A 12,304-nucleotide genomic window follows, 5' to 3' on the forward strand; every position below is an offset into this window, starting at 1 on the left:
GAAAAGGTGATGGTCCAAAGGGAATCCTCGGCATCTTGGCTTAGACTTCCGAGAAGAGGGAGGTGGAGTGAAAAGGAGGCTAGAAGAGAGATTGCAGGAAGTTGCCAGTGGGGCAGGGCATGTGGGCAGAAGAGGGGAGAGGTGCAGGTACTGTGTGGGGCTGCTTGGTGTGAGAACACAGCTCTCCCCAGAGGGCACCAGCCTGCTCCCCAGGAGGCCCTAGCATGTTTGCTGCTTGCTCACTGAGCCAGACAAAGACACCCCTCTGCTCTTTTCCCTTCCTAGCCCACTTCCCCACAGCCATCCCCAGCCCAGTTCCTCCTCCTCCTCCCCCCACTCACTTCCCACAGTCCCATGCCCGGCTCTACCTCCCAAGCTTGGCACCCCAGCTCTCTTCCCAGCCTCCGGGTATCCCCCCACTCTGTTCCTGCCCGCCCCTGGCCTCGCTCAGCTCCCCCTGGTCACTCACATGCAAACTTTCGTTCCTGGCTCCATGAGGCCCCACCCAAGCCAGAGCCCTGAGCTGGCTGGCTGAGGAGTGAGAGGGTGGGGGGAGGGGCCATGGCGTCGGGTTGGGGAGAAGCCTTCCAGCCCATCATGGAAGAGGGGCCGGAGAGGAGAGGAGTCTGCGCCGCAGCCAGCGAGAGTAGTACCCCAGATTTTTTCTATGCAGATGTGTATGCTGCATATGCCTAAGGATGGCCCTGCTCTTACTGAAAATCAGGACTTGTTAAAGTGTGTCAATTTGTGTGCCCTAAAACTGAGGCACCCAAAATCATTAACCACTTTTGCAGATCTTTGGCATTGACCTTAACTGGATGAGAACCACAGCTGCAACAAGGAAACACAAATATTAACAAAAATGAATTGTGTTAGCACAGTGAATAGGTCATTATTTACAAGTTACCACCAACCCCAATTTTGTTCTTAGGTTCACTCCTTTAACTCCAGCTGCAACTGGGTCCTACTGGCAAACTTTTGAGCAAAATGTTCCAGATCTCAGAAGTACAATTACTCCTTACAGCCACTATAGTTCTTAAAGCATTATACTAGGCACTGGTGAGACTTCATCTAGAACACTGTGTACAGTTCTGGTCTCCTATGTTTAAGAAGGATGAATTCAAACTAGAACAGGTGCAGAGAACAGTTACTAGGGTGATCAAAGGAATGGAGAACCTACCTTATGAAAGGAGACTTAAGGACGTTTGGTTTATTTAACCTAACAAAACAAAGATTGAGGGGAGATGGGGTTGCTTTCTATAAATACACCAGAGAGGGAGAACAGTTATTTAAGTTAAGGGCCAATGTTGACACAAAACCAAATCAATATAACTGAACCACCAACAAGTTTAGGCTTGAAATTAGAGGAAGGTTTCTGTCAGAGGAGTGACATTTTGGAACAGCCTTTTACGGGAGCAGTGGGAGCAAAAAATATAACTTGTTTCAAGACTGAGCTTGATAAGTTTATGGAGGAGATGATATGATGAGATTGTATACAGTGGCATGTGGCCCTCCACTGCTGCTATTAGCAAATATCTTTAAAAGCTGGAGATGGGAATCTAGATGGAGAGGGCTCTCAGTTACTACAGAGAATTGTTTCCCAGGTGTCTTGCGGGTGGGTATTGCTCACAAGCTCAGTGTCTCATTGATTGCCATATCAGATTAACAGAGACCTTGAGGAGGTTCACCTTCCTCTGCAGCATGAGGCACAGGTTCCTTGCTGGTTTAAACTAGAGTAAATGGTGGATTATCTGTAACTTGAAGTCTTTAAATCATGATTTGAGGACTTCAGTAACTCAGACAGAGGTTATGAGTCTATTACAGGAGTGAGTAGGTGAGGTTCTGTGGCCTGTGACATGTAGGTGGTCACACTAGATGGTCTTCTTGCCTTAAAGTCTATGTGTCAGAAGAGGTCCTCTATATGACATATACAGTCATGCTGGGGGACCAGATTATGGCATGGTTGTCTCCTAACATGATCAAAATATTGTTTGATAGATGGGACTTCTTTGTATCTTAACTTTTTCTCAGACCAGTGCCTGTTCTTGCAAATAAAGTTACTTCCATGGTTGCTTTCAACACACCTTACCCAACACACAGTGGCCCAGATCCTCAGAGGTATTTAGGCTCCTAACTTCATTGCCTACCCATGCAAAGCTACTGATAATGCACCTGTACAATGTTAACTTTCCTCCTTGAATAAGAATGGAACCATCAGGACTGGTTCCACTCCGAAGTCAAAGAAATATATTTTCATGTTAATTCTGATTTACCTCAGATTTACATGATATCACAAAGCGTTAAGGACGAGGGGATCATTTAAATCATTAATGCAGTTTGTACTTTCCATTTAAGAATGATTGATCTTTATTTTGCATGTGTGCACACATGTTCTAATCCCTGGAGATTTTTTTGCACCAAAAGTGTCAACAGCCTAATCATTTACAACTTTATTAAATGACAAATTGAGGCATTTACTATAATGTCATTCATCTACTGGTTAATTCCCCTGTTCTGAATTCCTTATGAATGTCTTGGAGCAGCAAGTTGCCTGGGGGCTATATCAAGCTGTTACAATAGTAATAATAATAACAAAGACACTATACAATCTTCAGTATGCCTGGAATACTGCTGCTCTCCTTTACAAAATTTACTTTCTTTTCTAATATATTGCAGAAAATGTGTAGAAAGTGTGGACAAAAAGATGTGTTAGCACTTCTTTTAGTTTTATTTCTCGGCTTACTTGCAATTCTTGCCATACGCACACTGCAGCTTTGCAGATCAAACATCCTGGCTGCTCACTTGTGATAACTTGAAGATCTCATTGTAGACTTCATTAGGAGTTGTAGGTACTCAAACCTTAATAACCTGGACTGCCATTGACAGTGGGAGTGTTAGATAACTATTTCAGGCACCGTAGGACTCATTTAATACACCACTTTGATACTGTGTGGATAGTGGCCTTTTAGGTGAAATCAAACAACAGTCCCATGTTCATTCAAAGTCATTTACACACCTACGTGAGATTCCCTCCCTTACTCACTAAAAGCAGTAAATCCACTCGGAGCAGAGGTACAGAGGGGCAAGACACCATCAACTCCCACACTAGTAGGGACCCAGAGCTAGGCTGTACTGTCCCAGAAGTGAATTCCAATATCCAGGAAAGGGCAAGGCCAGCCCTTCCAGGAGACATGCTATGGATATTCCTCCTGGGGTAGCATGGGAGACATGATGGGTTTGTGAATAAATTGCTATCATCATTTTTCACACTTGCAAAAGCAGTGTTCTTGGACAATATTATGCCATTACTATATATCTTACCCCTAGATATTCACATTATTTGTCAGCAGAATTGTATTTACTTGCAACTTCTTTTTTCTTTTTTTTATGGAAAATAAGGGCTTCGCTGGGACTGAATTTTTGGAGAAATGCAAAATTTGGACCAATGTGTTTGGGTCAATTATAATTTTTAGGACAGAGACTGCCACTGTGATATTTGTTTGTACAATGCTGACCACAGTGGAACGGTGATGAGGGCTGTTTAGCATGGCTGGAGTGCAAATAATGAATGTATTAATGTGCATAATTCCTGCTAGTATCCACTCCCTGCAAATGATAGAGGCCTGATCCTGCAAAGGGTTGAGCATTTCCTGTGAGTTGCTCCTGCTCAGCCCCTCTGACTCAGGGCTCAGTGTCTTATAGGTTTGGATCTTGGGATCCAAGAGGTCTTGTCTGTACAGTAATTTCATGCATGGTAAGATGGGGTGTGAATCTACAGTAGACCACACACTAAGTGATTCTTACACTAAGTGGACCTTGCTACCACACACTAACGGTTCTACAGTACACTGTGATCTCCCTTTTCAAATAGCAGTAGGCCAAAGCACACTACGGAACTTTTTATGCAGGGACAGCATGATCCATGTGTACAGTTACTAAGGGTCAGGCTAGAGTGCTGTAGACTGGCACACTGGCTTGCCACACACTAAATCACCACATAGACATGCCCCTAGTACTGGTTTTGTCCTGGTTCTAAGAAACTGCTTAATTGCTGAACCTTCCTGTTGTGTTAGTAAACTTGAACTTCACATGCCTAAGCCATTTATTCCATGTTCTTTTTTTTTTTTTAATCATAGCAGTTCAGCTTTGTTTCCCTTCCCACGGACGTTCTGGAAATAGAAGTGAAGGATAAATTTGCAAAGAGCCGGCCAATCATTAAACGCTTCTTGGGGAAACTTTCCATGCCAGTGCAACGCCTGCTGGAGAGACATGCTATAGGGTAAATCTGTTATCTGTGTGACTTTTGTGTTACTGATGGGTCACACTGCCACTAAGAAAAGGATAGTGAAGTCTATGGCTGAAATAGCATGATGTAATCAAATAATCTTGCTCAAATGAAATTATTTATTTGATAGAGATTTCTCTGATTAATGATGTTGGTTTAAGTTAGAATTTACTTTCGTGTTATAAACATGGGACTCTCCAGGAAAAGACCTAGCTGAGTGCAACGGCTTTGTTTTCTGGTGAGTCCCAAACCACACTTTATTTTGTCTCTGAAAATGGTTCCCTGAAGCAAACAAACTCAGTGAAAGATATATCTACAAGTACAGAGACAACAAATACACAATCACCAGGTTTACATGAATACTAAAATAATCTCATTTATTCAAGTTACAAATATACGTAATACTACCTTGGGAGCATATGCAGCACCAAATGGAAATTAAAATTTGCTTCTTCAGAAGGTATACAGATATTAGTATTTAACACTCTTCACACTCAGTGGTTTACAAACATTGACTAAGCTTCAGTTGGGGGCAATGAGCAGATCATCTTTTTTCTAGTTTCACTCTTCTCTGAGAGGGGGTTGTGGGACTTTTGGATAAAGTGTGTCTTCAGGAAGGACTGGAAGACGGAAAGGGTGGAGGCTTCATGACTGCCCAGGGATATGCTCTAGGTGTATCAATGGCATGGAAACAGGAGTGGAAGAAAGACATGAAGGGGCAGTCAGTTGAGTAGCTCGAAGGGCAAAGAAGAGAGCAGAAAAGAAACAAGAACAGAGAAGCAGATTCGGGGAGTCAGGCTGTATAGGACTTTGAAGGCAAAGCCAAAGAGCTTGAATTTGATATAGAAGGAAAGTGGAAGGATATGCAAGAATCTGAAGAGAAGTTTGACATGGTCAGATCGTTAGACTTGCCACCACATATATCCCGGCAAATCTGGGTTATTAACTTAACTGAATCTTTCCACTGTAGTTGGAGACATTGGTCCCCCCTTCCCAGCTATTCCTTCCCTCACGCACTCAGACATGCCTGCACTGCTGGTTGGAATAATACAGTGTGAATTGCCTTTGAAAATGGCAAGTATTTGTGAATGATACAGCAGCTTTCTCCATTCACTGTAGATACTAAATAAGTTTACAGTCTCTGTAACAGTACTTGCTTTCTTACAGGGACAGGGTTGTCAGCTACACTCTGGGACGTAGGCTTCCAACAGATCACGTCAGCGGCCAGCTGCAGTTTCGGTTTGAGATAACTTCTTCTATTCATCCAGGTACTGGCTTTTTCAGGAATGCTTATTTATGGAGAGCTGGAAGTTTTGTTTACATTCTTTTCCCCTACATAGGCTTGAATTCTTTTAGGTCTAGACTGGACCTTTAGACAGGGTCATGAGCAAAGGATAGTACAAAAGCTACGCCCCACGGCAGGAGGCACAATCCCTCCCCTGCTTTCCCTTTGCTCCTAGAGTGTGAAGTCATTTACTACTGACCTACGCTGTTAAAGGGCCATCTCCTCCCCTAGAATGACTCCACAAGAGTTAAGGTTTTGCACACTCCCACATCACCTATTCCAGGGAGGGAGTAGCTCTGCTTACTCCTATCTGCCCCAATCCAAGGTGTGCTTAGCCCACACTGGGATAAAAGGGGTGGGGGGGTTCTTGCTCATGTTTACTGCCTTACACAGGACACATATTCCAAGTCACAATCTTGCCCATTAAGAAGAATGTATTGGCAGTCACTCTGTAAAAATGCTTTTTCTGCAGTGTATTCCACATAGCTCACCACTAAGAATCCATTACATCAATATCAAAATAGCATAGAGAGAGTTCTTCTAGTGTTGTAGCATCAGCAAGGATTAACATTAAGCACTACTTCTCCCAACGGCCGCAAAAAAAATAGTACAATATAGAGTTTCTGATTGTGTCATATCCAACCTTCAGGCACATCAAGTTTTAGTTTTACATGGTACACATGATTTTAGACTGATTTAGTTCTTGTGTTTGTGACCATTGTCGGTGGGGGGAAGGGAGAAGGTATTTTCTAAATCATAACAAATTTTAAGTGAAAAATGATGGCAACATCATTATGGCAAAATAAATAAATAGATAATAATATACAACAAGACAGAGAAAGGGAAACTGGGATGGAGAAAGGAGATCTTATCACGGTTTTAGATCTCAGCTTTCCAGCATGTTGTATTTCATCAATCAATGCAAGTATCTTGCTTTTGTGGTTAGCTGTTTTGTTATTTGCACAGAGGCCTGTGGGTTTGAGCAGCCTGTGAAAAAAATGTTCATTAGGAGGAGCAGAGCTGGTCGGAAATTTTCTGATTTTGACATTTTTCCACGAAAATTTTCAGAAAAAAAGTGTTCTAAAATTTTGGCCTGCTCCAGTTATTAGGAAGTCCTGTAATGGTGGTAATGGAAGCAGCGGCCAGTACGTCCCTCGGCCCATGCCGCTTCTAGCAGCTCCCATTGGCCCAGAGCAGCGATCCGCGGCCAGTTGGAGCTGGAATCGGCCAGACCTGCAGACGGGGCAGGTAAACACACCGGCCCAGCTAGCCAGGGGCTTTCCCTACAGAAGCGGCGACTCCTGTTTGAGAAACCCTGGGTTAGTGGGTTGTAGTAGTTACAATTGTGACTATTACATAGTTGTAGTAAACCATAAATCCCATCTCTTTATTCAGTCCATGATTTTTAGTGTCTAGCAGAGTTATGAATTTAAGCTCCAAGGCTTGTCTTTTGACAGTGTTGTGTAGGTTTCCTATGAGGATGAGGACTGAGATGTCAGATATGGAGTGATTGTTTTGTGAAAAGTGTTCACCCATGAGTGAATATGGTGTTTTTGGCTTTTAATCATTTTCCTGTGTGAGTTCATTTGAGAAGTGTGGTGATTTTCTGGTTTTACCCACATAGTTGTTACTGGGGCATTTAGTGCACTGGATGAGATACACCGCATGTTGTAATAGGGACATGTAGGACCCATGGATCTTGAAAGGTGTTTTGTGGAGGTGGGTATTTATCATTGTAGCAGTGGAATAATTCCTTTTCTTGTTGCACGCAGATGATGAAGAAGTCTCCATTAGTGCAGATCCTGAGTCAGCTGAACTGCAGGAAAGCCCTGTGAACAGCGCTGCAGAGGAAATCCTTGGTGAGCCTCCCTGCACCGGCACAGTGACCTCAGAAAGTACAGCTCCAGAGCAGCTAAATGGATGCAATGTGAATGGTGTCAATGTTGATAGCCCTGGGGAAGTCAACCAGAACAGCTTAAATGAAGAGCTAGCAGGAAATAGGGAGGTTGATGCAGTGCCAGCAGATGCTATTGAGTCCTTGGAATCCATCCCAGGGGAAGTGCTACCTTCCCTGAGTGCTATGGACCTCTCTGAGCAACTGGCTCTGCTGGCTTGCACGCCCCCTCCAGAGACTGAAGTTAGGGAAAATAATAAAGTCAATTCCGTTACTCAGGGACACAATGACATCTTTACCAGCATAGAAGCACTAGATATTGATGAGGTGAGTGCAGACATACTGACTGTCAAGGACCTAGAGAAAATTCAGGATGAGGAAGGGGCTTCAGCCCAGGAGGAGGAAGACAGCAAGCTGCAGCTAAGAACAACAGGGAAAAGGAAAAACAGGCCCTGCTCCCTGCCTGTGTCTGAACTGGAGACGGTGATCGCATCAGCATGTGGTGAGCCTGAGACCCCTCGCACACACTACATACGGATCCACAATCTGCTTCACAGCCTACCCTCAGCACAGATGAGTAGCGATGGAGAGGAGGAGCAGGGAGGCGGCGAGGACGAAGAATCAACAGTCAAGGAAACATCGGAGAAGGATGTGGTTAGCGAGTCTGAGACGCTAGCGGCAGATCCTCCTCCTGAAAGTGGAACTGATGAGTATTTCAGCCGGGGAATTGTGCCCCGCAGCACCTCAGTTGAACACCTCTCAGACTTAAATGAGCAGCTGTTGGATGGAGAACATCCCATGACTGGAAGCGAGAGTGAATCAAGTTCCAGACCATACGGGGACAGTGAGTGTGACACCTCTTGCTACAGCCCATCCTGCTACAGCACTTCCTGCTACAGTACCTCCTGCTACAGTACCTCCTGCTACAGCCCTTCCTGTTACGACAGTAACAATCGCTTTTCCAGCCATACCCGTTTCTCCTCTGTTGACAGTGCAAAGATTTCTGAGAGCACAGTCTTTTCCTCACAAGATGATGAGGAAGAGGAAAACAGTGCCTTTGAGTCAGTGCCAGATTCAATGCAAAGCCCTGAACTGGACAGGGAGCAAGTGGATGTCTCCGCCCAGTGGCCAGATGAACTCGTAGCTCATGGTGGGAATCCACAAAGAGCAACCGAAACGCTAGAGTCCACAGTAGCAGGTCCGAGCAACAGAAGAGAAGGTTAGATTCTGAGACTCAATATGCAGAACAACCTTGATTATCTGGATGTCAGCAGAGGCATCGGATAATCGAAGTTGCAGATAAAAAAGATAATTCTCAGTATTATTAATAAATATATGGGAGACGTGACCGGTATCAGGTATTGGGGGGGTTGGATAATTGGGGCTGTGCTGAAAATAAAAAATCAGACATCAGCATTTCTATTGTCAGTTTCTATTAAATAGGATAATAATAAATCAAGAATCTTACACGTCAGGTCAAAATTAGGATCACCAGTTCTACCAGTCCGTCCCTTCTTCCAAAGGATTTTTCAGTTTTATATATCTTGTGCGCAACCATGTGTCTTACAAATGACAAGGAGATCTAAGTATGTTTATGAAGGGACAGATCCAGAACTGGTGTAAATCAACTGATTTTCAGCATCTGAGGATCTGGCCCAGTATGTGTGTGTATGTAATAGATATACACATCTGTACACACAGAGTATATTATGGAGAAGTCCTAGTATTTTCTAGTTTAGGTTGAGTCAACTTTCTGTTATAAACCCAATTGCCTAACCTTCTCCCCTACATTCACCAAAGTCAACCACAGATTTCACATGCAACAGATTGTATTTCCTTGGATGCATAACTATCAAATACAGTTCCCATCACCACACATCTCTGTAGGTATATTGTATGTAGAGATATATCGTTGTCGGTTTATGTTGTCGTAGTTTAGTTCTTTTTTTTGTGAACACTTCAATTCCTTGTGTTCAGTTCCTCTGTAGCGTCACTTGGTTTACTCCAGTGAATTTGGTCACTTGTCTTTTCTTCACCTTGTGTACTGTTTTTTTGAGACTGAAAAAAATCAAGGCTCAGATGCTTGGCTACAACCACAGTGTGTGCTGCAAAGGTCAAAAGAGGAGTTGTAAAGATAGACCTTGTGTTCCCTAATCTTGTGCTAGAATGTTCCTCCAGTCTGAGTTACACCAGCTGCTCACCATGGCTGCATGAGGGATCACTGGCCCCAGCCATACCATCCTTCCCCCTACTCCAACAGAAATAGGAGGAGTGCATGAGTCACTATGCCACCAGAGGATCTCCCTACGCTGGTGTGATCCTGGATATGCCAGTTTTGGGCCTCCTTCCAAACATATATGTACTGCATACCCTTAATTGTTTGCTCTGTAGTGCAGGATCTAGTCCAAAGAATCAACATTCCCAGAACTACACACAGGAGCGGCGCGAGGGTTTTTGGCACCCTAGGCGCAGGGCCGGCTCGCTGGTCCTGCAGCTCCGGTGGACCTGCCGCAGGCATGCTTGCGGATGCTCCACGGGAGCCGCGGGACCAGCGGACCGTCCACAGGCATGCCTGCGGGAGGTCCACCGGAGCAGTCTGGCTCCCTCCCAAATCCTGGTGCCTAGGGGACCGCCTAGGTCGCCTAAATGGAAACGCCGGCCCTGACTGCACAGCAACAGAGATAAGAGGAACACTCAGTAACATAGGCATTCTTCACTGTTCATGAGGCTCTTTCTATGTAGGCAGTGCGTGCGTGGCTTTTTTGTTTGTTTTGTGATGTGTGTATATTCAGAAAAAGAGAACAGAGTTTGTGCCCTAATAAAAATGGATTCAGCAGTGCTCCAGTTTTAAGCTTCAGATTTCTGGAGATGTCCCTTCAGTATATTTAAAGGACACTGTAGAATGTTCACTGCAGCTTTACTTTCACTAGTAGAGAGAGAATACAAGAGAAGGACAGCATGACTGGTTAGTTCACCATGTTCTTCTAATATTGGGTGAGATGTTTCAATACTTGATCACATTGTTTAATTTATTTGGTGGTTATTAAAGTACAGTAGATATGGTCGCCTCCATCTGCTCCAGGTGACTGACACCCCGTGCTTCAGCTGGCTTGACGTAACTAACTTGACTAGGGGGAGTCAATTATGGTGAGGTAAGTAAAGAAATGCAGACTGATAATCTGGCAATTGGTGACATAACTGTAGCAACAGGAAAATGTAAAAATTTAATTAAAGATGTATTTGAAGCACTACATAGTAATTTAAAATAATTCTACTTTGTATTCAGAGAGGGGGCACATGTAACTGAGATGTGTCTGTACTCTTATTAGAGGCTTTAATGAAGACATTTCAGAGGGTTGTGATATCGTCAGAGCACCCAGGTGCGTGTGTAACTTTACCTACATTTTGTCTAGGTAAATTCTCATTAGTGAATGGTGCAAGTTTTGTTTTTTTTAACAAACAAAAGTGTTTGTATTAAATTCACATATAAAATTCCCTTCTGCCTTTGCATGTAATATTTATTCTATTCTACCTATTGGTAGTTTAAGGGGGGAAATATTTTAGATGACTTTTTAAAAAAATGTATACTTTGATGGCAAGATACAGCTCGTTATTATAGAGTGGTAAGATTTAGACATGAAAGATGGCTAAACCAGTCAATATACACTCAGGTGAGCTTATTTATGCGATTCTAGTCCATTTTTCTTTTTTTCAATACGGTGGTATAATTTTCTGGCAATATCACAAACATTAAAGATCACTTTGTTTCTAAGCTTACCTTGGATTTTAACCGAATCTGTTTTATACACGCTGTAAATGATGTATACTGTCTAGAGTTGAAGGTTTCAGTAGGAAAACTATTGTCACACAGCTTGTAAAAGTGACCAGCAGTGGCATACAGTATATAATTCTGAATCTGCAAGATTTTAAGAAAGGACTGGGGCAAATATTCTCTGAATTCTAGAAACCGTGAAGTGCAAAAGTATGGGTTCCAAGCGCTCACATTCAGTTCTAACATAAGGAATAATGTGGCCTATCCACAATAAGGTTGTAGTTCCTGAAGGGATTCTAGTGACATCAAAAATGCTGAGTAATTTATTCACATCACCAGGACACCAGGATGGAAATATGTAGTTTTCATTTGGGTGTCTGTATAGAGGTACGTATTTAATTCAATATAGTGTTCAAAAAATCTTCCTCTGCCCCATCTACAGTATCTCTCAGCCTCTTCTTCTCTTTCTGTATTTCAGGTCTCTCCCCCTCTTTATCTCAGGTTTCTTCTTTCCTGTGTCGTCTTATCTTTTGCTCTTCTCATCCCACCTCTCTCCTATGTTTTTGATCCTTCTCTCACTCTCCCCACCTTCCACTCAAACTTGACAGTTTGAATTTTGAACTGTTTACATTCTAGTTTCCATGACTTTAAAAGTATGGCAGATGCAGGCCTTCTGCATTGCAGGGACTGCAAAATCCTGCCACACCACTTCACATACACTCTTGTGGATTTGCTCTAAAGGACGCTTTTGTAATAGCAAAGAAAGCAGCTCTCAGCATTTAGATGGAGTGAATCCAAGGTTGGAGCTGGGATTTTGTATGGTCCTGCCAAGCTCCTGCAGGAACTCCCAAAAGCTTGCACTTGGTAGTATTTATGAAGTACTTCTCAGACATCAATCGTGATTCTCCTTACTTACATTGGTGTAAATCTAGAGTAAATGAGTCCAGAATCTAGCCCATCATTTCTTATTATGTTCTCAAGCCCAAGATCTGATCCTTGTCTGCATTATTTTAATAATTCTTTGCCATATAAGTTATTATTAAAACTGTGCTTGGATATATGAATAAG

At 43.2% G+C, this 12,304-nt stretch overlaps 1 protein-coding gene across 3 annotated transcripts in view; it reads left to right on the top strand.

Annotated features, from left to right (window-relative positions):
* Positions 1-12,304, top strand: part of HECW1 (HECT, C2 and WW domain containing E3 ubiquitin protein ligase 1) — a 394,082-nt gene that overhangs the window by 281,920 nt on the left and 99,858 nt on the right. For all 3 annotated transcript variants that reach the window (XM_030551407.1, XM_030551408.1, XM_030551409.1), the window contains 3 exons: positions 4,137-4,279; positions 5,453-5,553; positions 7,343-8,683. In XM_030551407.1, the coding sequence (XP_030407267.1) occupies positions 4,137-4,279; positions 5,453-5,553; positions 7,343-8,683 (1,585 nt within the window). The remainder of the gene's footprint in view (positions 1-4,136; positions 4,280-5,452; positions 5,554-7,342; positions 8,684-12,304) is intronic.

Source organism: Gopherus evgoodei, chromosome 2 (genome assembly GCF_007399415.2).
Source record: "Gopherus evgoodei ecotype Sinaloan lineage chromosome 2, rGopEvg1_v1.p, whole genome shotgun sequence".
NCBI lineage: Eukaryota > Metazoa > Chordata > Testudines > Testudinidae > Gopherus > Gopherus evgoodei.